General features: G+C 37.5%; 2 protein-coding genes across 2 annotated transcripts; both read left to right on the forward strand.

The window, feature by feature from the left end:
* The first annotated feature begins 3,203 nt into the window (after positions 1–3,203).
* Positions 3,204–10,542, forward strand: ppp1r7 (protein phosphatase 1, regulatory (inhibitor) subunit 7). Its single transcript, XM_023285762.3, has 10 exons — positions 3,204–3,275; positions 4,063–4,158; positions 4,417–4,472; positions 4,818–4,883; positions 5,136–5,266; positions 5,397–5,559; positions 5,724–5,840; positions 5,948–6,052; positions 6,165–6,251; positions 8,133–10,542. Exons 1-10 carry the CDS (start codon positions 3,236–3,238, stop codon positions 8,307–8,309), a joined length of 1,038 nt encoding a protein of 345 aa, XP_023141530.1. The 5' UTR covers positions 3,204–3,235; the 3' UTR covers positions 8,310–10,542.
* Positions 10,543–11,263: 721 nt separating this feature from the next.
* Positions 11,264–20,644, forward strand: ubxn7 (UBX domain protein 7). Its single transcript, XM_023285760.3, has 11 exons — positions 11,264–11,380; positions 13,781–13,934; positions 14,247–14,311; positions 14,430–14,495; positions 14,584–14,696; positions 15,019–15,165; positions 16,841–16,931; positions 17,672–17,802; positions 18,157–18,661; positions 18,921–19,000; positions 19,655–20,644. The coding sequence occupies exons 1-11, from the start codon at positions 11,275–11,277 to the stop codon at positions 19,814–19,816; spliced, it is 1,620 nt and encodes a 539-aa protein (XP_023141528.2). The 5' UTR covers positions 11,264–11,274; the 3' UTR covers positions 19,817–20,644.
* The last annotated feature ends 6,554 nt before the right edge of the window (positions 20,645–27,198 follow it).

Consider the following 27,198-nt stretch of genomic DNA (forward strand, 5'->3'; position numbering starts at 1 on the left):
AATAAGCTGTAAAATATTTTTGCCATTTCATTTTGGATTCCAAATAGGCACATTGTGTTGCTCAGTTTGTATTAAGTTAATGTCATTCTCAGTTTGTGGAAGCTGAGGGTAGCCAGATCATTTTTCCTTTTGGTTTGCTCTAATATTTTTGTCTTTAGCTATAATTTGGTTGGTCTGAATGTTTGCGTGAGTGCAGATCTGTGAGTGGGTGTTGTTCAAGGAGCTGAGCCTCATGACTGTCTGCCTAAGAGGTCGTGCTTTGAGCTTTTCATCTTAGAAACACGGAGCTTTGTAGAGATAAAATCCAGCACTACTGATTTTAGTGTGTTTATAGAACTTTATTACTATTTGGATCTCAGTTAAAGCTTTATATCTGTTTGTGTTTCTGTGGAGAGAGTCTTTATTTTTACTAAGAATGCCACATGACTTTTCTGGGGTGACTCTGAGCTTATGCAAACACTGGGAATGGGCCTTAAGCCTGCAGTCAGTGAATACAGTACAGCTGCTGGATGCTTAGGGTCATCAGCTACATTTTAAAAAGGGAACACATCAGACTCATCACAGAGAGATACGACTTTCAGTTTTCACTTTCAAACATCGCTACACTTTGCAGCTATTATCATGGATAAAATGATGGAGGACAGAGCTTGTCCTTTTGACTTCAGCTTTCATAATATTTCTGAGAAATTCCTTCAGGAGAGGAGTTTATGGCATAGATTGTCTCAGTAACCGACCATGAGATAAAGCCGCCTCTGTGTCTAGAACAAAAAAAAAAACATTTACCATCAAGCCTGGGTTAACAAACTATCTCTGAAACTGTTAGACAAAATTATAAAACACTTTGTCTAGAAGTCTCTAAGTTATCAGACTTTATTTGCAAATAGTAAAGAATCTTTGGTAATGCAAGAATTTCTGTGCAGTGATCATATTATGCTTCATGGTATCCATTTTTTTATTGAACAATACAGTAGTTTTAGTGTATATTTTCAGATTGGAGGTTAGGTTTTTTTTTCTGCACCTGTGTTATAGTCACACAAAACAACATTCTGATTTTTACTGTTGTTTTTTCAGAGGAGTTAATAAGCACATTTCACTGCTATGTGGTCTGTGCAGGTTCCAAAAATATTTAGCTAGTTGGGCCCAGTTAAGCAAGCAGCATGGTCAAACTTTATCCCAGTCATATGCTAGCACAGAATGTTGTTTTATCAGTCTGATAAGGAGGAACATTTGGTTAATCTCCCTGCCTGTTTATCCAAACAACAGGTCGAGAATGAATTATACTCTATGTTCCTTTTTTTTTTATCACATCTAATATTTCACGTATAAAGTTTATGCTATCAGAAAGAAATGACAGAGAAGTGAATAGATGTTCTCAGCTCGGGTTTGCAGAATCTGTATATCTGCTGTAGTTGTGTGTTTTAAATGTCAGACTGTATGTTATGTTGTGTTATGTTATGTTATGTTATGTTATGTTATGTTATGTTATGTTATGTTATGTTATGTTATGTTATGTTATGTTATGTTATGTTATGTTATGTTATGTTATGTTATGTTATGTTATGTTATGTTATGTTATGTTACTATGAAGGATTTGGATACTGCTATGGTCAGCAGGTTTTTTGGATGCCACAGAAAGTGCCTCAGTCTTGTGCGGCAGTATTCTTAAAATGGAAGGTATGCAGGACTTGATGGGAAGTGGTTGTATAAACAGTCTGCTGTGAGAGTGCAGGGACTTCACAGAGAGAGGGGCTTTAGAAGTCAGGCTCTTTTGTACTTCATACATACAATACTACTTGCCTTGCACTGGCATATGAAAGAATTATTTGAACGCTTTTGCAAATTATTGTCATCCTGCTTATTCACCCATTAGATACCTAAGTAAAAACGATAAAAAGTATAGGACAGCTCCTCGTCAACTGAAACATCTGACACTTCACACTGAACAATAATGTCAAAGTTTTTCGCAATAATAATTCCTCAGTAGTATATTCAATATAAGCTGCAATATCGAGTGCAAACATATTATCATCATGTATATTTCGCTTTTATTACTTCCGTGATATTGCTTGTATTACTTCTTTCTTTTCTTTTCTATTCTATTTTTATTTTAACTTATTTATTTTCATTTGATCTTTATTAATGTATGTACCTATGTATCTATCATTTATTTTCCTGTTATGTTTTATGAACTATATCTGGCAAAAACAAAAAACAAAAAAAAGTAAAATGCCTCCAGAAGGAAGTTCTATATTATCCATCCATTATCTATACACCGCTTAATCCTCACTAGGGTCGCGGGGGGTGCTGGAGCCTATCCCAGCTGACTCGGGCGAAGGCAGGGGACACCCTAGACAGGTCACCAGTCTGTCACAGGGCTACATACAAAGACAAACAATCACTCTCACATTCACACCTACGGGCAATTTAGATTAATCAATTAACCTCAGCATATTTTTGGACTGTGGGAGGAAGCCGGAGAACCCGGAGAAAACCCACGCATGCACAGGGAGAACATGCAAACTCCATGCAGAAAGATCCCGGGAAAGCCGGGACGCGAACCAGGGACCTTCTTGCTGCAAGGCGAAAGTGCTAACCACTACGCCACTGTGCAGCCCCAGTTCTATATTATCTTTTCAAAAAATGTATTGCCTAATTAAACATTTAAGACATGCATTTAGATTTTTTCTTAAGAAAAATACTTAGATTGCAAATTAAGACTACCTATTTTGCAGTATTTATCCTTGCAAAATTGTATTACTGTGGATTTCCTGTTATTGGAATATTGATGCACAACATTGTAATTTGGTTGTATGTTAGTACATCGACCACATCTGATTTATCACAATGCATCATGTTCCATTTGTTGGTCATTTATTTTCTGTATGCTCTGATCTGCAGTGTAACTAATATAGGATCAATGGCTGTCAGATATATCTAGAGGAGTCCAAAGTACATGTTCCTCAAAAAAGTTTGAAATCTGAAGTACAAAATGCCGCTGAATAAAATTACTGTATTTTGATATTTGTATAATAAATACTGTGTGTGAATAATGATACTCAGTTATTTCCCCGCTGCTTGATTTACGGTATAATTTGCTTTAACGCATTGTACACTGTGTACCAGCTGCTTTCCTGCAGTTTGTAATTCATGCGGCAGCAGCGCCCCCTGGTGCCCGATAGGAGGACGCGCCTCCAGCGGATTGGCTGAGCGGTTGTCAGGAGTGTTTACAAGAAACATGGCTTCCTTGTCTGTTGGAGAGCTTCAAGAAATGGAAGGTGAGTAGCAAAATATCAAGCGATGCAGACGTGAAACGATTGTATAAGCCTGGTGAAGTGGAAACCATGTGGACAAAGTTGTCTGTTTTTATCTGAGCACCCTCGACAACCGTTTCTTGCGGTGACGAACCAGACCTTCATCCTTGCTCTGCTAGCTCACAAGCTAACAACAAGACGTTAGCTGGCGTTATTCATTTAACGTCAACTCAGACAATCCTGATAAGCGATATGTGTCTCGGGTTTTCTAGGTGCTTTGTGTAGTTTGTTGGTCTGAAAGTGGATTTTTTTTGTGTAACGCCGCTTGTCCGCCCACTTTGCATGTTTTAAATTTGCCTTGTAAACCTGTTAACTTTGGTCCAGTCAGCTAACTAGCTAGCTAACATGGTTAGCAGTGTGTAGCATGTGTGTTAATATAAGTATGTGAACCATAGCTGTCTCCACACTGGAAAAACACATGGGATCCCATTATCAGCAAGTAATACTAACATGTTTAAATATGTGGCATGCGTCAGTTCGATTTTTCACCCGGTATTTGTGCGTATTGCAGAGTGCAGAAATGTGCATCATCACGGTGTAGTTAACGGCCAGGGTAAGCCTTAGACAGCCAGAATGAGGCTGGATGCTCCACATGACATTTCCTGCCTCCTCAGCAGATGAGATGCAGCTGGGCCTGGTCTTTGCATCATATTACATGTGCATCATCAAAAATGTGTCACTGATACATAACCATACAGAAGCTGTGCATCTTTGTAGTCAAATTAAGCTTCTCTGTGTCTCCTGATTGCAGTGGACCGAAGGGGTGAGTCTGAGGAGTCTGGTGATGATGAGACCAGGAGGAAGAGTATCAATGGCGACGTGGACCCCAATCAGCCCTCTACCACAAGTAAATTATTATCATCTCCAGCAGGCACAAAGAAAGAGATATAATTTGCCCATCAGACTTTCAACCGTGAAATTTTTACATGAATATTCAAAAGTGAGCCACACAGTAATAGGTCTAGCTACGTGACAGTGTTATGTAACGATCACTTTATCCACAGCTTTCATCAAGACTTTTTTGTCATTATTATGTTTATAAGTACTATACCTTGATGGAATGGTCGTTTTAGTTTTATCCTATCTATTCTTGCTTTCATTAAAGGTAAAGAAGAGTCTCCTGTTGACATGGACACCATAACTTTGGACCCAGAGGAAGAGGTTAGAAGAGGGTTTTAGTAAAATGTCCTTTATCTCTACTGACTCACTTTGGGTTAAAATATTTCTGTTGAGTTTCAAGAATACAATTTTTACTAACAGAGTTTATATATTTATATATATATATATATATATATATATATATATATATATATATATATATATATATATATATATATATATATATATATACATATATATATACATATATATATTTAGGAGTGAAGACATATTTTTTGTTTGCAATATTATGTGGTAAAAGCTTTGTTTTACATCTACAGCTTCATGTAAGGTGCTGGACTGCACATGACAAAAAAAGTCAACCTTAGTTGTCTGTGTTCTTTCTAGGATGTCGATCTTGTTCATTGCCGTATTGGAAAAATTGAAGGACTGGAGGTGCTACAGAAGGCTAAAGTAAGGATCCTCATTCTATATGTGCCACTGTCAGTAAGTGATAAAGTAGTGGTAGCAGCGTGGCGAGCATATCTGAGGTTTATCCTTCATTTGTTTTTATTTGAATAAATTGGAAGCATTTTTATTTCTCCCATGCTTTCTGTATTTGTTAGTCGTGTCTCAAAGAACAAAGGCCCACAGTATGTGCTATAATACTAAAATAGAACTGTTGATTTTATCTGTTAATTGCTTTTCATGTCTCTGTTTGTACAGACACTCTCCTTACGACAGAACCTCATCAAAAAGATAGAAAACCTTGACAGTTTGAGCTCACTGCGGGAACTAGATCTCTATGACAATCAGATCCGCAAACTAGAGAACCTGCACAGCCTCACAGAGTTGGAGTAAGTCTGAAAAAACTTTAGATTTGTTGGTAGTGAAATTCCTTTATTTGTATCTTTTATGTGGTTGATGTGTCAACAGTAACAGAAAACCCTTGCAGCATGTATAAGTTATTATAATACTTACCCACAGGCAGCTTGACGTGTCCTTCAACATTTTGAGGAAGGTGGAGGGTTTGGAGCAGTTGACTCAGCTGAAGAAACTTTTTTTGCTTCACAACAAAATTAGTGGCATTTCGAACGTGGATCACATCTCAGGTCTGGAGATGCTGGAGCTGGGCTCCAATCGCATCAGGGTGAGATCCAGATGGCCTCTGCCACAGTGACAAGTTTGGTTAAGCTGTTCTGTCAATATGACTTGTATTAAAAATATGCTTGATGCATTAAATCTGTATAGAACATTTGTGAAATCGCCAGGAATACAATATAACGTGTTTCTTTTAATTTGTTGTGTTCACAGGTTATCGAGAACCTGGATGCACTCTCAACTTTGCAAAGTTTGTTTCTTGGTACTAATAAAATAACAAAGCTTCAGAATCTGGAGGGTTTACACAACCTGACTGTTTTAAGCATTCAGGTATCCTCACATGAAATCTCTTCATCTTTTGTGGAAGCTGTCACAAGAATACAATTGAGTGTTGATATATTGAAACAGTGGTTTGTAATTTGTGCTTTTTTTTGCAGAGTAACCGGATTACTAAAATCGAGGGCCTACAGAACCTTGTCAACCTGAGAGAGCTCTATCTGAGCCACAACGGCATTGAGGTTATCGAGGGTTTAGAAAACAACGTGAGTTATTGAAATTCATTTCTGAAAGGACTGGATTCCTTACTCTTTAATTCTGCAAACATGTAACAACATGCTTAATTCTAGACACTTAAACATTTGTTTTCCTTCATAGAAAAAACTTACCACACTGGACATCGCAGCCAATCGAGTAAAGAAAATTGAGAACATCGGCCATCTGACAGAGCTGCAGGAGTTCTGGGTACAGATTATTTATGGAGTTCATTTGATGCTTTTTGTGTCGTTTCATGTGCAGCTTTATGATAGGTGAGCTTGCAAATAGCCGCTTTTCCCAGCAGACCTTTGGACCTGACATAGCAGGGGAAAGCTTGGTACAGCTCATAGTATTGATAATATCTCTGCTTCATTTTAAGTTATGCAGGTTAAAGCAGCATGCACAATAACTGATCCTGGAACTGTCTCAATGAAAGCGAGTGCAGCCATTATTGAATTATTAATTACACTTGTGCAGTTCCTTACATGACTTATAATATGCAGCCAAGTAATTGATATTAGGCTGGTTAATTAAACACGATGAATGAAATAATTTATAATAGATCAACAGATAAAACTAATTAAAAATTGATCGATAGCTGAAACACGAGTTGATTGAAATTTAATTCAAAGTGATACATGATTAGTTGAACTAGTATATTTGATGCGACAGGAAAAGTAGGTGGACAATGTTATGTAATGAAGTTTTGTAAAGGTAAATCAGGCGTGAGGTTGCGATTTGATTCTAGTTTACAATCCCATACACGTATTGTGCTGCTCTATGAAACTTTATTTTCAAACATTTTAGTGTTCTGCAGCAGATGGACAAAAGGAAATAGTCCTTTATTTAAATCAAAACGCGCTTTCTATTTCGTGACCTTACAAAATACTTGGAGCATGTATACACATATATTAGAAGTTGTTAACTGATGGTGCTGATAAATGCTACCATTCTTCAAACTTCACATGGCATTTATGGGGAACTATAGAATTCAACATAAAAGGATCTAGAGAAAACTCTCAGATGAAGCTGCATGTCTGCTGGGCCCAAAGGGAAGAACTCCCATATGATTGCAGAAAGCTGCAAGAAGGTTTAGCTGACACAGGAGTGTGTTGCACCATTGTGATGTGTAGCAAAAAGGCTGTGCGTGGAAGAGTCGTCAGAATGAACTTTACCTGCAAACTTATGGAAAAATGTCAGCATCTGAAGTCTGCAAAGCAACATCTACCAAATTAAGTTTCTTGGCCGTGATCACCGATTAACTTTTGGAGGAAGAAGAAAAAGTATAATTTGAAGAAAAAAGCACCATACTACATGTTAAGCTAAGTGCTTAAGCTGGATAAATACTAAAAGTCAGTGTTAAACATTGCATGGACACTAGGAATAATGGACTTAAATAGATATCAACAAATTCTGATTCAGAAGTTGAAGAGAGGGTGGCCTTCACAACAGGACAGTGATCCCAACTAGACCTCAAAATTCACCTAAAGAAACACTTCTGTGACAGCCTTACATTCATCTGACTTGAACATCTCTGAAAATCTGTAGGTAGATTTCTTGCTTTAAGTGTAATATGACCGAAAACTGTCCCAGATCTTGAAGAGATCTGCATGGAGGAATGCCTGAAAAGGTGTAATTCAGGAATACGAATACTGTTATCTGGCCACAGATTGCTGCAAGATGTAATATTTGCCAAGGGTGGTTGCAAACCTCTGACTCAGTACCCAAATTTCTACTCTCAATATCTTTTTTTTTTTTAAAAACAGTTATTTTTAAGTTCGTCAACTGAAAAGCATCAGTGCTTCAACATTCAAAGAATGGCCCCGTTTCAGTGTCTGTCTGCTGCGGATGCTTTACTTAGTTATTTTCACTTCAAGAATCATTTTCTTAGTGGTGCTGACCAACTTATATACTATATATAGTCATTTTTTTATTTGATCAGTTAAATAGCGGCCTCATTTATTTACAAATTCTTATTAATTATTCCTGTTAGTTACCTATTAATGATCAATTAAGCATTTCAGTATGCTCTACATCTTCGCAATCGACAAGACCAATAGTGTTTGTTGTCTTTCAATCTCTCCTCAGATGAACGATAATCAGATAGATAACTGGTCGGATCTTGATGAGCTGAAGAATGCCAAGTCACTGGAGACGGTCTACCTTGAAAGAAACCCGCTACAGAAGGATCCACAGTACCGGCGAAAGATCATGCTGGCGTTGCCCAGTGTACGTCAGATCGACGCTACCTTTATCCGCTTCTAAACTGCAGTGTACGATTCACCTGCCGACTTCACAGTGTTCTCCCTCACCTCCCTGCCTGCCCTGCCTACACAAACAAAACCTTTTAAAACACATCGGCCTCACTGAATCATATCGTCACTCCTTACACAATGTACATTCCAACATCAAAAGTCACCCATGGCTCACTCAACATACATGTATGCATGTATGCACTCACTCAATCCCTGATCTATGCTATTGTGTGGACGCTTTTATTTATTAAGGTGGAACTGTGAAAATGAAAAATTACCCAAAACTCATTTCCTCATTTTTCCTCCGTACCTTCTTTCATTTGTTGTTTTGCATGTGGGATACAGAATGGAGACATCTGTCTTCTACCATGCATTACTCATCACAAAATCTGTCTTATATATCACATTAAGGAAGTTGCACTGTTATGATATTGCAAGAAAAGGAGGCATTCTTAATATATGAGGGATTTTGGTCATGTTGGATTTGGTTGGACAGAATGGTACTGGTTTCTGAAGCTACACAATGTGTAAAATACCAATTCAACATTAAAGGGAAATGTCATGATAAAATAGAATTTGCATAGTTTATCCTTCAGAATGCTGTTTCCTCATTCGGCTTCAGTATATGTCAGAACTGTCCAGACCGAGGTACCAAACTCGACTGTTAGACAAAGATCTAAAATGAAGCCTAAAATGCCATATTGACACCGTGCCGTTTTAAAACAATATAGTGGCAGTTGCATACATCAGTCTTTTTAAGGAAAACATATCCTTACAGATTAAACTGATGTATCCTTTTAATAAACTCTTATTACTAATGAAGGGCAAACTTTGATGTCCAGCAGCCTTGTCTACTCCTTGTCCAAATCTTTTACAGCTCGTAGATCCATTTGCTGATTAACAAGAGTGACCTCTGCAGTAAAATAAAACTCATGAGAATGTAAAATGTATCCATAAAGATGGTTTTTGTAATCAGTGTCACTATCACCTCGTAGTTTTTTTTAAGCTTGAATACATCACTGATTACAGCCTTGGCTCTCTTTTGACTTGGAGAAAATTGTTTGTGTACTTTATTTGAATAGGTAACCGTTAAATATAGATTGTTTTTTTGAATTGAATTTACATTATAATGGCTGGACTGATCTCACAGAAATGTTAACTAATTTAAGATAAGCTACTTAATGCACAGACAATTTTTTTAATCACGTTTTGGAACTCAAATTTCAAATGTATAAAGACACCACAATGATACATTAGGCCCTCAGGATTGCTTAGAAATAGGAATTTGTGTATATTTATTGACCTTATTTGCCATAGGATTTCTTACAATGAAAAGACCACCCAGAACCAAAAGTAAATGAATCATCCTTGTGGTCTTATGTATATAACGCTTGAGTGAATTTACGCACCGTTACAATTAAAAAGTGATGCTTTTTTTTTTTATATTAATACCATTCCCCATCTCAGGGTTGAAAGGTCACATGTTAATTCAATAAAGAGGCATCAGATTTCACTGCATTAGTGAATTAAGAGGAAAACTACGAAAACCAGTGCTCTCTGTGCAACATAAGATGCTGATCATTATCTAATTATTTTAATATGTATTTAGCACAGCATTTAAAATGGTCAAAGTGCCCTGTGTTAATATTGAATATTCTTTTCCAGGCAAGAAAATAAGAGCAAAAAATGCTGTTGAGTATTGTAAAATAGATGCCTTTAGCTGATAATTTGCTGTTTTTCAGTGAAATGTAAATTATGATTACACATCTTTTAAATCCATGTGTTCACGGTTAGTGATCATGACCAGAAATCAAATGTAGAACATTTATGAGCCCATAGCAGGCTATCAGCAAGAACATTTGGCATTACTGATATGAATGTAATGTTATTTTATATTCAGTTTAACTAAAATGACTGTACAATTGGCTAGTGGGATTGAAAACGTCACTTTGTGTATTTGTAAATATAGTTTTAGACATCTCATGATGTAGAAATGCAGTGCCATCTTCATTTTCCCTTTGTAAAGTGATCTTTTTTCTCGTTTTGTTTATGCCAGGCAGCACAACAGATTTGTGTGAGATATCGTAGTTGAGATAAAATGGCCTTGATTGGTCACTGAAGGAGCAATTACTAAAATTAGCTCCTTGTTGTTAGAACTAAGTCTTCAGGTTTGGGACTTGGTTGACGCCGTTTTCGAACTGAATGTATTATGCAAATAACAATAAAATGACACTACATACGAAGCAAGTCTTTGTAGTTTTAAATTTGTAAGATACAGTTGTCATGACGAATACTGTATTATGTTGAAATGTGATTTAACATCAAATAATTATGTAGCTGGGTCTCAAAGAATATATCTTCAGAGACAGCAAAGTAATACATATTGATTTCTTTATTTTCAAACTGACGGTCATTTAAGTTCAAATTAAATCAGATTTATTCAAATTGTTCAGTGTGCTGTTAGTCATTTTGTTTGTCTTTAAGTCCATGCAGATGTGTGAATATGAAATTAGCCTGGAATGATGAGCAACCAAGTGATGTAAAACTCCATGTGGAATGTTCCTATTGATAAAACTGTAAATCTAAAAATGAAAAACAAGTCAACAAGCGTAATCACTAGTCATAAAATTTTACCCGGGAAATTCTGACGTAAAATATGAAAGGATACTTTTTAAGCAAGCACAGATTGCCAAAAAAATGAAAATACCAGTGTTTACTGCATGACTTACTGTGAATATCAGTATATCCAAGACAATGTTAGTGACCATAAGATTAGAATTCTGTAAAACTGATGAGAACCCACAGAAACTGTCTGGAAAGGCCAATTAAATGTACACATTTTTGAGTGAATTATGGAAATGTCACCAAAACGCCAGTTTGGTTTTCTTAACTACATTACCCACAATGCAGTGCAAGCCTATGGTAACGCATGGGGCTCGCGCCGCGCCAGGCAGAGGAAAAGGACGGCGTAGCGCATGCGCCACATCTATGTTGTTGTTTGTGGCGGTAAGATGGCGGCGCTCGGAGACACCTCAGCTCCGGGGGTGAATGGGTTAATACAACAATTCACAGCAATAACAGGTAAAAATAACATTTTATTTAGTGTTTGGTCTATCGGGTCGATTTGTGTGCTCATACAGGAACAGGTCCCTTGGCCGAAAAAACACGAAATCAGTGCGCAGATAAGAAAACGGCCGATAAGTCTTGCTCTTGCCCCTGCGCTGTCAATGCTTTGCAGAGGGGAAAAGCACAGCCAGTTATCAGCTAAACTCAAGTGAAAGACTCCGAAAAGGGACCGTTGAGGCACCAGCTTTGACTGTTATCTTCCACAGTCACTTAAAAACATCTTATTTTCTCTGTGGTGCTCATTACAGACACGAACTTGCTAGCATATAGTGGGTTTTCAGCTCTTTTTGCACGGCTTGTTGTTTGATAATGTGGAATGGACGTCGGCTGTTCAACATTTCCCTTCTTCATCATCAGCCTGACTTCATGTTGTGTTCCTGTCATCTCCGCTGTGACGATGCCGTGTTAACCACGCGTAAATGAACACACTTTCTGTTCCTAACTGTTAGCACTGAGGTTCTGGATAGTTTATAGGGGCTTCGACGCGATGGACAGTTTTCAAGTTTGAAGTTATTTAACGGAGAGGAGAGGAGACTGAGTTCAGGGGCTGCCAGACTTGGAAAGTGAAACGGACATGCGCAGTACAGACGAAAAGATCATTGTAGCAACGCGGGTCTAATCACCTTAAAAAATCTACAATTTCATCCTCGTGTTGTGTTTTCTCCCATGCAAAAGATTGTCATACATTTATGAATTCATGATCTGAAGGCGTTTTCGACTGTTCTGGTGTTTTTGCTTAGTTTAGCCGATGCACTAGTGATCACGTTGCATGTACGGTGCATTGCCGCCGACTAAACTATAACTCTTTTAAACTGGATGCATTTTTACTACGTGAACTGGTAGCCAGTTGTATGGCATAAAGTGATTTCAGTGTTGCAGTCACCTTGCAAAGACTTGTCGGAAATCTCATAATCCATCCGCAGTGAACACCATCTACAGCTTTTATAGTTTTATATCCGTTATAAAGTAGTAAAATGAATGAAAACCGTCCTTTAAAAGATGCAAACAATCAAATAATAACTGTTGGTTCACCAAATGGCTCAAATAATAATATTTAGAAACATTGTTCCAGAATGATTGAGATTTTATTTTATTTTTTAACAGTTTTAAAAGTCGTTTGGAATTTTTCTCATGTTTTAAAATTAGCAAAGACATCCAGTAGTTGTTTTATTTTTAATAGCATTTGGATCTGGCTTTGCACTCATCATATATATCATCAATATTGTGGTGTTGATTTAAATGGCAAACAACTGGTGTTATGTTTATTTTGCAACAAGATCTTTATTTTCTGTATTTCTTTTCTGCTTTTTGCTCATCTCATGTTAGCAAACTCCTTATCTTGTAAATCAAAAATACATGTACCCAAGAGTCCTTAAACCAGATTAAACTGTGTTTTGTTAGACTTCTCTTGTAGATTAATTAGTGAGATCATGTTTCTTTTTTGTATCAAGCAACAAAAACGTGGTAGCATTTGATTAATTGTGAATTTGCCTTGCATCACATCAAACTTCTCAATGTTGATGCTGAAACAATTTATTGTGCAACCCTAGTATGTAGTAAACTGGTTACTACATGCAGGCATTAGTATGGGATTTTAAATGTACATGTTCAACATACCATTGAGAAGCTGCAAACATCACATTTATCAAAACTACTTTTTGGCACAATTACAATGTGTTTTATCATCTTCATAATGCTACATATTTTTCCACAAGATCTTACTCAATAAACTGACTAGGCCAAATTTTACTTGGTATTGCCACAGATGCCATCAGATAATTTTCAAGACATTTCTGACACATCGGTGCCAAAAATAGAGTTGCAAAAGATATATTTCAATAATTTAGACAAAGTGTATCTGATAATTCTATGCAGTTTGTATGCCAGAGAAGCCTAAAATAATCATTTTTCACTGACAAATTTTCAGGCTGATGTATATTGAGATCGTGATTCTTCAGTAACTGAATGACAAAATCTATATCAAATGTTTGTGTTTATATTATAAGCAAATGCGGGAAAATAGAATGGAAAATACAGAGTATAATTGTTACATTCACCTCGAATTCATATTCTTTTCATATCTCAGTGTGTTCGATCATGGTCAGCTGTGCTGCAAATATATGTACAGGTTGGCTTCATGACTATTTTTGACATCAATACGAAATTTCATGCCAATGTATTTTAGATCCTTGCTTGTCAGCTGTTAATTTCAGTGGAATGTTCACATTAATTTCTCCATTAACTGTCTCTTAATTTATTGTCCAGAAATGTTTTTGTATCCCAACATGTGTTGATGTCACTGTTTCATCTATAAACAGTTATAACATCAGTACATTTGTGTATGAAACTTTTTAGGGGCCACAGAGAGTGTAGGAAAACATATGCTGGAAGCATGCAACAATAACCTGGAAATGGCAGTCACTATGTTTCTGGATGGAGGCGGGATAGCAGAGGAGCCCAGCACCAGCTCCAGTTCAGCAGCATCAAGCAGCAGAGCTCCCCCTACAGAGTAAGCTCATATTTATCTCCACAAATTTGTGTCAGACAAAAGTAAAACCAACTCGTTAGACCTTTTTGTTGTCATGCTTTAGTATCATAAAGACACTCCTAGTTTAAAAAAAAATGTATATCATTTTTTCCCTAGTTTGGGTTAACTGTGAGCAAGGTAGAATATTTTGTATTAATTTCATTGCTGTGGTTTGCCTATTGGGTGATGTAAGAAAATCAGAGACATATATTTAGAACTTAATCAATGCTAGTTGTCTTGCACTAGATTGGTTTCCTCTTAAAATAATTCAGTTTATGTTCCCTGATGTTGCAGTGAAGTACGAGCACCAATTCCCCAGAAGCAGGACATATTAGTGGAACCAGAACCACTTTTTGGAGGTATCATGCTCTTTCTTCTCTTATTCTGTTTCATGCAAAACAAACAAAATACTTTTTGCTGGCTTGTGTTTAAATCATCTGATAAAAGTGACTTTTTATGTGTCTGTTACGTATTCAGTGCCAAAGCGAAGAAGGCCCGCTCGATCGATATTTGATGGTTTCCGAGACTTCCAAACAGAAACAAGTGAGTATGTACAAGTATGCATCGGCAAGCGTAACAGCTGAGAGGACAGTCTGTCCTATAATGACCACGAATGTTTTGTTTTTCTTAGTCCGCCAGGAACAGGAGCTGCGTAATGGTGGCACAGTGGATAAGAAACTGAGCACCCTGGCAGACCTTTTCCGTCCTCCCATTGAGCTCATGCACAAAGGCAGCTTTGAGACGGTGAGGAGTCACTCACCGGACACTTTACAAAACACCTTCATTCACTTTGTGTGAACTTTAGGTGAAATTTTAGAATGATGACTGTGTAGATAATGGGTAGGAAACCAGATGAAAACCTGCTGACAACCACGACACGTGATCACCTACCACTGATGTAGATGGTTATGACTGTTCCATTTTTTTGTATGTCAGTATTCAAGCTGTACATATGCATTAAATCCAGACGTACCAGCTTAATATTTTCGTCTTACAGTAAAGGAATCAATCCAACTTAGTATCCTGAGTTTACTCTGATTCTCAATTTCTTTTTTTGGGCTTGCAGGCTAAAGACTGTGGGCAGCTGGAGAACAAGTGGCTAATGATCAACATTCAGAATGTTCAGGACTTTGCCTGTCAGTGCCTGAACAGGGATGTGTGGAGTAACGATGCAGTAAAGACTATCATCAGAGAACACTTCATTTTCTGGCAGGTATGCAGCTTTCAGAACCTAGTGTCATATGTGGCGTGTGATGCTTTCTCACATCTGCAAACTTTGTGTTGATGTCGTCTAAAGCATCAAATCCTACAGACAATTTGGGACAATACTGATTTCATGGGGAAGGCCTTTTAAACTTCTTACGGGAAATGTATTTACTTCGAAGTGCAAAATCAGAAATGCGTAGATGGCACAGCAACAGAAACATTGCTTAAGTTAGTACACAGCAGTACTATGACCCCAGCCACAATGTATCATATTTTAAAGGCCAGGTTATGATCTCATAAGATGTGCTGTCCAACCACATTGGAAATCACGTGTTTATAGTTGATCCTAATAGACACACTGGAAGGTAGGCTAAAATTAGCTAGCCATCATTGAGGAGGGGAAGTGACACAATTTCATTTAAAAATTGTTTTAGATGGTGCATATTTTCAGACTATCTCTCCAGGGAGACATTGATTTTGCTGCATTGAGTTATAGATGTAAAAAGTTCTATACATAGATCAATAATGATTGAATAAAAGAGCTAGAATAAAGAGCTGGATACCCATTGCTGACCCACTCCAAACAGCTGACCAATCACACTGCAGAGTGTATGTGAATATTAGATTATCTCGGACAGTTGTTGAAAATGGCCAACTTGCCATGCAACATCAGAAAGCTATGAAGGAAGGGATGTTTCTGAAGCTATTCAACAGTCATTACATACAATATGCAGTTTGGACAAACCATCAATCCCGCTGAAGTCCTCACTTGGCTGAAGAAGAAAAATTAGCATACCAGTAACAAGAAGTTGCAATTACTTTTTTTAAAAAAAACTTAAATATAGCCCTTTTCTTACATAGGAAATGTAATATTGATAGTTTCATCATTGTGTTAAAATTATGCCATTTTGTCATTCAAGCATAGGTTATTTTACATCAGGGGTCCTCATGACTTAATTCAGACATAACCTCGGCAGGGAATGAGAGCGCCACAGGATCTGCACAATATTTGTCATACATGTTGAACTGAACAGTACACTTAATGACAAAATGCATAGTTGTCCTTGATAAACTTAAGACAAAATGGAAATCGGCTCTGTAACGAAGGATTTAACAGTTGTTTCTAAACTGCAATTCTGTGTGTGACAGCTCACCTGTCTGACATGAAGGGAAATACACTATCTGATTTGCCATTAGATCCTGACCAATCACGTCTCTCCATTGGGGATAATTGGTAATTCTAAATAAGAATGCTAATTCTTTTGTTCCACTTCTTGTTCATATGAATTCAGCTGCTTTAGGATGCTGCAGGTAAAATCAGGGGAAAGACTCTGACATACAGCTGGAAATATGTTTTACATGCCCACCTCTTAATGTGATAGGAGGCAGCTCAGACAAGTACGATGCTGAAAATTATTTTGGAAATGTTAGTAGAGCTAACCTAGTAAGATTCCTGCCATGACTCTTACGGAACAGTTACCAGGGTGCTCATTCAGAAAGGAACTAATGATGTTGCCGTACCCACATCTTTTTCCACTCTAGAAAAAGCCTGTAATCATCACATTAGCTTCCTCTTTGTGTGGAAATCAAAGTCCAGGCTCTAATAATTGCATATGTCACTCAACTCAAGTTTTCCTGCTTTCCAGTCCCTTCACTGTGTTATTAATTTTCTTTCTTTACAGGTATATCATGATAGCGAAGAGGGACAAAGATACATCCAGTTTTATAAACTGAACAAGTTTCCCTACATCTCCATCCTTGATCCCCGTACAGGTGAGCGTTTATGCTGAAGTTAGGAACTGTTTGAACAATTTGATGTAATTCTCATTTTTTTTGTGTGACTTAGAATGTAATTGTGTTTATGTGTTGATTGTTGATGATATTTGTATTCACTGGTAGCTTTGTAACAAATAGACCTCATGGATGACAAAAATTTGCCTTGCCCTTGAACAAACACAATCAAGTTGTAATCAAGAATAAAGGTGACTGACCTGAAAGATATAATAGCAATCCTCACAATCCACACTCTGATAGATCTCTGGAATCTATTACAAAAATGTATTATACATAGTTCAAATGCTTTATCTTCAATGCTACCATTCAGTATATCTGAATTTAGGGGGTTTACTTTAGATATTTCTGAAGTAGGACAGAATAAAATGCCTGTGTGCGTAACTTTTATAAGACAAATATTATTATGAAAAGTATTTTAAAAGCAATCAAAAACAAAAGTTGTAAATAATATTATGTAACAGAGCAAGAGATCCTTGTCTTATTAAGAAATGAATAAATACTAGCCAGCAATAGATTTAAACAAAACAATGTGTGGATAAACGTGTACTTTACTGATACCGGTGTAACTATACAAACTATGCGAAAGTTATGTCAACTAGTGGACGTCTCAGCCTAAAACATCCAAACTGATGTCTCTTTTTAATGCTTGTACTTCCTTTGCTGACTTCTTTAATAAGGTGCATTATTGATCTGTATTGTTCAAACTGTGTTCAATTTAGGTCAAAAAATGGTGGAGTGGAACCAGTTGGATGTGGCGTCGTTCCTGGAGCAGGCAACTGGCTTCCTGGCAGAGCATGGGCAGCTCGATGGACCATCCTGTCAAGCTCCCCCTGCCAAACGAGCTCGCTCTGTAGGTTTCTCATCTCATGTGTCACCTCTAATTCTCATTCTGTTTTCATTCTGAGCGCTCCTCTCTTTCTATGACTCCGCTGGAATTTCCTCTGTCACAGCTCAGATCAGTTTTAGAGGTGTTATTTGGGACTTTGGCTACCAAAATTTTGCAATTCAGCTTTGCTAAATGTCTTCAGCTTCAGGTATCAGCAGTCCTCTCCAGAAATGATCACTTTTATCCATATTAACGTATTTCAAGCACTGTGATATTCAATGTTGTCATTGTCACACAGCCATGGGTTCATTCTTTGTGTTGTTTTTCCCTGCTCTTTGAGATGTTTTCTACAGCTGCACAATCTGTTTTTTGTTCTAGGAGAGTCTGATTGACGCCAGTGAAGACAGTCAGCTGGAGGCAGCCATCCGAGCCTCCCTACAGGAGACCCACTATGAGTCCTCAAATGTCCCTGAACCCCCCGATTCCCCCCGATCAGACGACGAATCAGATGCAGAGCCTTTCTCCGACAGCGAGGGGCCCATCTCGGTTGATGGGTCAGACAGTGAAACGCCGGCACCCCACGAAGAGAAAAGTTCTACCAACAAACACACCCCGGCCCCTTTGGCTGCTGCAGCCCAGCAGCGTCTACACCCTGATAGTTCCACTTCTTCCCACAGAAAGTCTCCGTACAAAGAAAACAACCACAGTCACAAGAAAGAGGAGAGCAAAAAGAACCACCTGGAGCCCTCGGCTGCTGGTCCTCGCCATCCTCCGCCTGATGCAGACTCCGGGGGAAACCACTGCGCCCCAGTAACCGAAAGTGCTGGAACGTCCAAGATCACTACCACAACAACCTGTGATGTGGACTGTCCTGACGACAATGGTACGACAGACTGTAAAATTGAGTCATGCTGTTTTGAGACACTACTTGGTTATTGCTGGAGACGCTCAGACACTGTTGTGATACTTGAACTCAGAATTAAATTGGGATCTCATTTTGAGCATTATGGTACTATGTTAACCATATCATAGTCTTTCCTGGCTCAGAATGGGCCTTTTACGGTGGTAAACGTCTTGGTTTATTCAACAGCTGCATAATATCAGTAACATATTTCATGTGCTTTTACTTGTTTTTTTACTAGGTCCCAAAGCCAGGTTGATGCTTCGTTACCCAGATGGACAGAGAGAGCAAATTTCATTGTCTTCTAAAGCAAAACTTCTGGTGAGTACAAACCATATTTACTTTTATTTCAAGTAAAATAAACGACACAGCTTTTTTTATAATGCATAATCAGTAGTGAATTTTAACTCTCTGTGTCCTATGCAGTCTCTGGGAATATTTTGCTCACATTTTTACTCACTTTGGGAAAATTTTTCACTGCAATATAAAGTTCTGCCCCTCGATGGAAACATCACAAACCTGGCTAGAAGTATAAAGAACTCAAAAATTAGTTAATTATTTAGTTTATGAAAAAATTTAATCCTAGAATCAACATGTAAATTTTTTTAACAACACTGGGGGGCGGGGGGAGTTATCTACATACTATAGATATTTTGCTACTTCAATCTCTGATTAATTTTCATACTTGTTTCCTATCTGTTCTATGTAAACACAGTCTGCAGTTTTTTTTTCAGAATCTGGCACATTTTATTCTGTGGTGACATCTATATAATAAAGTGATTTTGATGGAATATTACAAAAGTCACACATAATTTGGTTCAAGGAATGTTGGACAGTTGAAAATCCAACCATTTTTTCATTTTTTACTGTTTCTGTCTCTGATAAATTGTGTCATTTTAGCAGGTCTTGGAGGTAGTACATAAATATTATTTTTTTGAATGTCTCACCTTCTGTATGTTACTGTCTCCCTTTAAGGCCCTGGTAAGACATGTCCAGTCCAAGGGTTACCCTAATGAACGCTTCGAACTTGTCACCAACTTTCCCAGAAGGAAGCTAGCCCACTTGGACTATGACATCACGCTGCAGGAGGCAGGGCTTTGTCCGCAGGAGACTGTATTTGTGCAGGAGAGGAACTAGTCTTCCCAGACACGTTCACTTTTTGCTCGTCTGTATCTCTGGTAGACATCACCCTTTCACAATGATCTGGGACGATGTTGCTGGCCTCGACCCCATAACCTGCTGTTCTGGAAGTAGGCCCCGTTTTTTGCCGAGACAGCTCTAAGTGGATGGACTACTTTCACCGCCACTCCACTAGTCTGAATACTGACGTCTCAACTGACAGCCTAATCCCTTCGTACTGCTCTACAATTGGCCAGTAAGGTGTTATGGATGCCAGCATTCTTTAATTTTTAGAATTTCGTATATTCCGTCCTGATGCAGGTCTCATTTGGTTTTGAAACTCTGAGGCACATCAGGACAGAACATATTTATCACAAAAGCTCCTTTTCAAATAAAAAACCTCAGACAATGGATCACTAATTGATGATGGGCCACCAGGGACTTGTACAAAAAGACTTTTACCTCCCAGAAAGGATGTTAAATGTCAGAGTTTATTTTCTAGCTCTTCTTGTTATTTTCTGTACCTGGGACAGGTAAAGGGAGGCTCATTCTTGTTTCTTTTGACACAAATTTGGTCTCTCACTCAGTCATTGTTCAAACAGTTGTAATTATTTGGATGAAAGGGCGCTAAGACAAAAGGTCCAAATGTTACAAGTCAAAAAAAATGTGTCTTTTATTACAGAAGGGAATGAATGAAGGGTGGTACATCTCATCAGTCGGACCTACACTGTACAGAGATGGCTTAGAGAGACTGATACTTAGCTGTAGTCATTGTTTCATTTCTTTTTTTATAAGCTGCCAAGAAAATATGCTGATGTTGAAATATAACCACCAAAAACAAAGGGGGATTCTGCTTGGTCTTTTGTCAATTTATTTTTTTAATTTTTTTTCTGAAGTGGTTTGTGTCTTTTGAATGAAAGTATAAAATCCCAAGACTAGTAGAGCAAATAGAGAAAAATCTCACAAACTCCCAGATTCAAATGTAACAACATGCATAGATGACAACAGAATGAACAGGGTATATTAGCAGATCCAGCTTGTAACAAGTTTATATTTGGCACATTTTGATACTGAAATATGTGTCGGTTATGCCTCAATCAGTGTGATTTTGCTCCTACAGTACATGATTTTGGACGTTCTTTGATCGTGTTAGGCTGTTGAACATCTCTTCAGCTGTGTGTACAGTTCTTTATAAAGACAGGTGGTGGTGGTAACATGCCTTAAATGACAAGTCACAGTTAAATGTGAGGGAGAAGACCGTAAACCAATGTGCAGGTTTAAAAATATTCAAATAGGTTTTGCAAGCGTTTCATGAAGTAAAAAATTAGTCAGCTTTAGATTCACGTGTAGTTGCTTTTCCATTTGTAAGAGATTTTCTGTATTCAAAAGTGCCTGGAAGAATGGGGGAGATGTGCACTGCCATGTTACTTTACTCATATCAGAATAAGCTGAAAATATCAGCTTGATTGAATCGAGTACTCAAATCACATTTGATTACTAAAGCTCGAAGGCCTTTTAAAGCATTTATTCTTATTTTGCACCATGGATGATTTTAAAATCCAACCATTTTCATTGTGAATAATGAAATCACCATGGCGGAGGACTGTTGATGCCAAAATTTACCAAAATTACTGAAATAATACCTTCTTTGTAGGGCAATACATGAAATAACTGACCACTCCCCATTTGCGGTTTTGAACAAATTGTTCTCGCTTTGATGGTAAAAATAGTTTCACATACTCTGTCTACTTAGAAAAAGATAACGAAAAGAGAACGATCATTGGGCTGCACTTTAAATTTTGCATTTGCTTTTTAGTACTTCCTGTTAAATAAGGGTCCTGATCGATAATCAGAATAGTGTCTGTTCTGGGCAAAGGTCAGAGTAGAAAGAAAAGGACTTGCAGCTGTACAAACAGATGAGGACACTGACTCTGTTTCACTCCCCCCACTTGTTTGGATATTACAGTACTTGGCGTTTCTTTATTCACCATCTGCTTTTTGTGGATGGAAGAATGAAGCTGAACTACTCAACCCATTTTTCCCATAAATGACACCATTTCCTGATTGGGTGCTCCACATGTGAAATGAAATGTCAAACAAAATGTCAAACACTGTGAGATTGCAACTCATGTTGAAATTATCATGTGTTCAAAACATCATCTTTAAAATAGCTCTAACGCTTTCACATTGATACAGAAATTTTACCATTTTGTTGATTTTAGAGGTGATATGAGGGGATGAAATGAAATTTTGTTAGTTTTTTGTTAATCGTGCTGAATCAGGATTTCTGGTGCCTCCAACAGAGAAGAGAAAGAGCAAGAAGGTCAAATCAGCGCTGAAATTTTAATGAGGTATTCAGGACAGCAACCCTCAGACCTGGTTTGTTTTAGGCGTTTATCTGTTGCATAAAAGGCTGTCGCCCCCCATCACCTGAGGGCCTTTCAGCTAGTTCTAAGAATGAATCAATAAAAGTTAATGTGTCATCAGTAAGCTATGGTAGGTCTGAGTTTAAATGAGCACTTCTCAGATTTCACACATGAAGTTTAGCTTATTCATAATGAGAAACACTTCTCAGCCTGCATAAACAGCGTAGAGTTTCTGTGAGTCTGAAGGAGCTGTCCAGAGTATGAAAAAAATCACCCTAATGATGTCACCAGGGTTATTTTATTGATTTATTTTTGGGCTGATGTATAAAAACAGAAGTGTGCATTTAGGAAGGAAGCTCCAATTAAAGACTGTGGAGCTTGACCCATGCTAGAGACTGAATTTAAGATATTCCAGCCTCTGCGGCATCAATTTTGACCTTTCATTTGTCTCATGAGATTCTCCCCATTCCCACCACTTGATGACTTTGCACCATTAAATTGCCACAGAACCCCTTATTTTTTTAAAAAAGATTTAAATTACCACCACACCATTGTCTTGAGCTTCCTGAAGAGAACATTTGAATACATTTGTAACCATAAACAAAGTCAGTGGTGTTTAACAGAAATTAATCTTAACCTTTACCAAATGAGGTAAAAGCTCACCGCAAATAATTTACCATTATGAACAACTTAGATCAGCGGTGTCTTTGTTGCATGTATTTTAATGGAAAGCGTCTCTTTTCAGCCTTATGAAAAGTTTTGACATCATGCGTGGGAATCAATATGAAAGATCATCGGCTAACTGTTATGTCACAGTTAACTCTACTTTTACCTCTCAGTCAGCAGTTTACATTGACAGCATTTTTCTTTCTGACAGTTGCACATTTCAGTCGATTTTTATTAAAATGTGGAGCTGCATTGATGTTAAGGCGTCATTTACAATATAAACAAGCATAAATGCAAATAAACAAGACGTAGGCATACAAATAGGAAATGTCATTTAAAGTAAACAAAGCTGTTGAGCTTTAAGACAAAGTGACTAAACTAAAACAAGAACAGCTAGAAGCTAAGTTGAAATTAAAAACTTAATTACCTTGAAGAGTTCACATCAAAAGTATTCACCTCCCTTGGAAGTCCTCCCCTTTTATTTATTTTTTTCCAACATTGAATCATGATAAATTTTGAGAAGAACTTCCAAAGAAAGACTCTGTCATGTCAAAGTGAAAACATTTATACAAAGTAATGCCGACTAATTACAAATGTAAAACATAAAATAACCGGTTGCATAAGCAGTCATCCCCATTTAAGCAAGTAGTGAGTCGATGCACCTTTGGCCACAATGACAGCATTGAGCCTGTGTGGCTGGATTTCATTCAGTCTTGCACATGTGGACACTGCAATTTTACCCCATTTTTCTTTGCAAAACTGCTCAAGCTCTATCAGAGCATGGAGGTTGTGAGTGAACAGCCCTTTTCAAGTCCAGCCACAAATTCTCAATTGGATTTGGGTTTGGGCTCTGAATCTGCTACTGCAGAACATTCATGTTGTCTTTACCATTTCTGTGCAGCGCTGGCTGTATGCTGTAGGTCACTGTCTTGTTGAGAAACGACATGTTCACCCAAGTCACATTTCTCTTGACGATGGTCTGCTCTGGGAAGATTTACACATGCCATATTCCTTCCATTTCTTAATGATGAATTTAACTGTATTCCAGGGGATATGCAGTGACTTGAAAATCTTTTAGCTTCATTATGTGGTTTATGCTTTTCAGTAACCTTTTAACAGAGTTGCTTGAAGTCCTCTTTTGTCCTGATGGTGTAATTATGGCCACAAGTACTGATGTACCAGTAACTGGACCTTCCTCATAAAAGTGTATTTATACTAGAGTCACTTGAGACACATTCACTGCACTCAGGTGATCTCCATTCTACTAATTATGCAACTTCTTGCACCAGTTGGCTGCACCTTAATTTGGCAAGTCATTCAAAAGGGGGTAAATATATATGCAATCCCTTTTTTTACATTTTATGTTTAATTAATTGACATTATTTTGTATAAATCAGTGTCTTCTTTTTCTATAAATTCTTGTTTAAAAAGCCAAATTAATTTGACCATAATTCAATGTTTAAAAAGCAATTAAAGGGGAAAACATCCAAGGGGGGTGAGTACTTTTCATAGATACTGTACATCTGAAGAGTAGCTGTGTATATGATGTAACAGACTTAAAAGCAAAGTCCAACATTATATAAAGCTTGACACTACAGCTTCTACACAGACAAAGAAGAAATGTTTGTTGGTGTATATGTGACCTACAGTGTCTTGCGAAGCCCCTTCTCTGTATGTTTCAGGAGGTCAATCATGAGTGATGAACTTATCTGCTGTGATTTCACACTGTCAGGAATAAGTGGACAATAATCTGTGTCAGACATGCAGTCAGTCACAGGATGCAGTGACAAGCAGAATTAAAAATATTGACTTTTATAAATCAGTGGCACTCAATATTTAAGTTGACTGCCACAAATATAATACAAAACCTGAGTGGATTGTTTGTTGCTTTAATTCTGTTCGTATAAATAATGCATGCAGAAAATGTCAGCCTGTGCAGATGTGCCGTCAGGCTGATGCTGCTGAGCAAAGTGTCAGCGCCGATCAACATTTGAGCAAATGCCTACTCACAAGACAGATAATGAGGGCCAAAGGCATTCTTTATGTGGACTAAGATCAATAATACAGCTGTTACTGTGGAGGCAAACCATCAGCTAAAACAAGCAGACAGATATAAAAGAAAAAAAACAGACAAGAGGTCACACACACACAACTGAGCTGTAAAAATGAATGCGATGAAGAGGTGTGTTGAGACCAAAGAGTACGTATCCTGAGTCTGATGACTGTAATTGTAAACAAGGGTGAAGGAAGCACAATGATCAGGTGATGACATGTGGAGGAAAACTGAGGACAAGACAAAGAACAACAGGGTCTGGATAAACTGTATTTAAAAAAAATGGCAACTACAAACCATTCAATCTCAGCATATTATGGATTATTATTGTCTGTAAATGGTGTGTAAATGCTTCTGTATGCTATGTGGTTTCAGTTTGTGTCACTAAATTGCCAGCGTGGTACAAAAAAACAACCGTGAGTTGCAGGGTGAGGTGAGGGAAGGCCAGGTTTGCGTAGTCAGCAAAAAATGTTGTGTTATCTGTCCTTCCACATCAAAACCTCACAGATCAAGGACTTTGCTTTTTTGATATTTAATTAGCTGAGTTTGCTCCTCCTGAAAAAGAAAACATTATTTTACCACTTTGAGTGTGCACACAATGCTAGGGCCTTCCCTTTTAGGAAGTATCAACGTTTTGGAAAATCTTGTTTAATTTTCGATGTAAACATTTTTGAATGACTCCAGTACATGATCAATGTCTATTTAACAAATGTTCTCTAGTCATGTCAAGCTGACTGACTTTTTGAAAAGTGAATTTAACTTCAGCATTATTTGCAATGACCCACTATAACCTCGCTAAAATCAAGTGACAGCAAAGTATTCACATCTATAAACTGATCTGAAGGACATTACAAAATCTACAATCCTGTTCATTTATAATTTAAAAAGAAACAGACTATGAATCGCTTCTAACATTTTTCTTATTGCATGGTTCCCCTATCAATATAATTTTTATTATTAATTATTATGTTTAGCTTTATTAGTGTAACCATTGTCTACTTCAGTGCGGTAACATTTTCCAGTTGCAGACTAACACAAAGGCACAGAACAAAGTTAGAAAAGTGATACACAGTGAAAAAGCTTGACAGCATCCTTCTACTTAAGTCATCATTGGCAGACTTAGGCTTTGGATGCAGGATGGGGCAGTGACAATAAAAAGATTTATTAATAAAAGGTTTGATCAGTATTTGGGCTCATTTCAGTGTGATCTGTAAATTATACTCCAGAAGTAGCAAATAATTTCTTAATGCCACACAAATCTTTCCTCTTATCTGACATTAATGATGTCATGGATGATGAAATGATGGAGCCACAGTAAATATCCATTCGTCCAAAAGCACTTCTCAGATCTTCCAGAGTTGCCTCACTGAAGGTTCCTCAATAAACCTGAAAGCTACTGTGAAAGGTATGACATAATTTTACATTTTTTGGCAAATGAGAACAAAGAATGAGGTGTTATTGGTTCAATTTGCAAATCAATGTGAACCTTAGCTCTTGCGTTGGGTAATATTGACTCTGTCAACACGACGCTTATGTGGGTCACACAGACTGCAGCTTTTCCGAGTAAAACTCAAGTATGTACGTGCTATTTCATAGGTTTGCAATTTTATCAGGATAACAGGAACTAGATCACCTTTCAGCCTGAAGTGGCTGAATAAAACAGATTTCTACTCCTCCACATCCTTAAAGTGGCAATGGATTTTTTTAAGTCACTTGTGGTTACAGGACAAGGCCCAGCTGACCAAACATGTAATTATAGTGTGAGAAAATGGTAAAAGAGGGCTAGGATAGGGATCTCCAAAAAACTTCTCTATTATTGCCAGTGGTGCAATGTAACTAAGAACATTCTACAATTTTCTGCTTCTACTTCACAGCATTTCATGGTAAACAACATACTCCATTATAGCAATATGGCAAATGTACTTACTTGGTATTTTGTAGATTCGGATTTGACTTGAAAATATGTCATTAATTTATAAAATAAGAAGCAATTCTGCTTTTAAAGCCGTCCAACACCATATAAAATAGCTACAACTCTAACATCAAGAGTTAAATAGACATTAGGGACGCACTTCCATGGAATATTTTGCAGTTGGACTTTGAAAATAGTGTTTTTAAACTTGTAAAAAGAGTACTTTCACATCGCGCTGAGGGAGCGGAGAATTCCATCCACAGTAGATAAAGCTGCTCTGACTTGTGGTCCCTGAAAAAAAAATCAATGCAATCTGCTCATAACTCTTCAATATCTGCATTTTAAACTCTCTGCTGTTGATTGTGTTGCCCTCGATGACCCCACAAAGAGCCTGATGGAGACT

The sequence above is a fragment of the Amphiprion ocellaris genome, chromosome 10 (assembly GCF_022539595.1).
Source record: "Amphiprion ocellaris isolate individual 3 ecotype Okinawa chromosome 10, ASM2253959v1, whole genome shotgun sequence".
In the NCBI taxonomy this organism is placed as follows: Eukaryota; Metazoa; Chordata; class Actinopteri; family Pomacentridae; genus Amphiprion; species Amphiprion ocellaris.

Bases quoted from the DNA above. Each gene is read 5' to 3' on its own strand.
- ppp1r7 (XM_023285762.3), top strand. From the start codon at position 3,236: ATGGCTTCCTTGTCTGTTGGAGAGCTTCAAGAAATGGAAG. The intron at 4,159-4,416 runs GTAAATTATTAT...CTTTCATTAAAG, and splicing joins CAATCAGCCCTCTACCACAA to GTAAAGAAGAGTCTCCTGTT. The intron at 5,560-5,723 runs GTGAGATCCAGA...TTGTGTTCACAG, and splicing joins TGGGCTCCAATCGCATCAGG to GTTATCGAGAACCTGGATGC.
- ubxn7 (XM_023285760.3), top strand. From the start codon at position 11,275: ATGCGCCACATCTATGTTGTTGTTTGTGGCGGTAAGATGGCGGCGCTC. The intron at 18,662-18,920 runs GTACGACAGACT...TTTTTTTACTAG, and splicing joins GGACTGTCCTGACGACAATG to GTCCCAAAGCCAGGTTGATG. The intron at 19,001-19,654 runs GTGAGTACAAAC...TCTCCCTTTAAG, and splicing joins CTTCTAAAGCAAAACTTCTG to GCCCTGGTAAGACATGTCCA.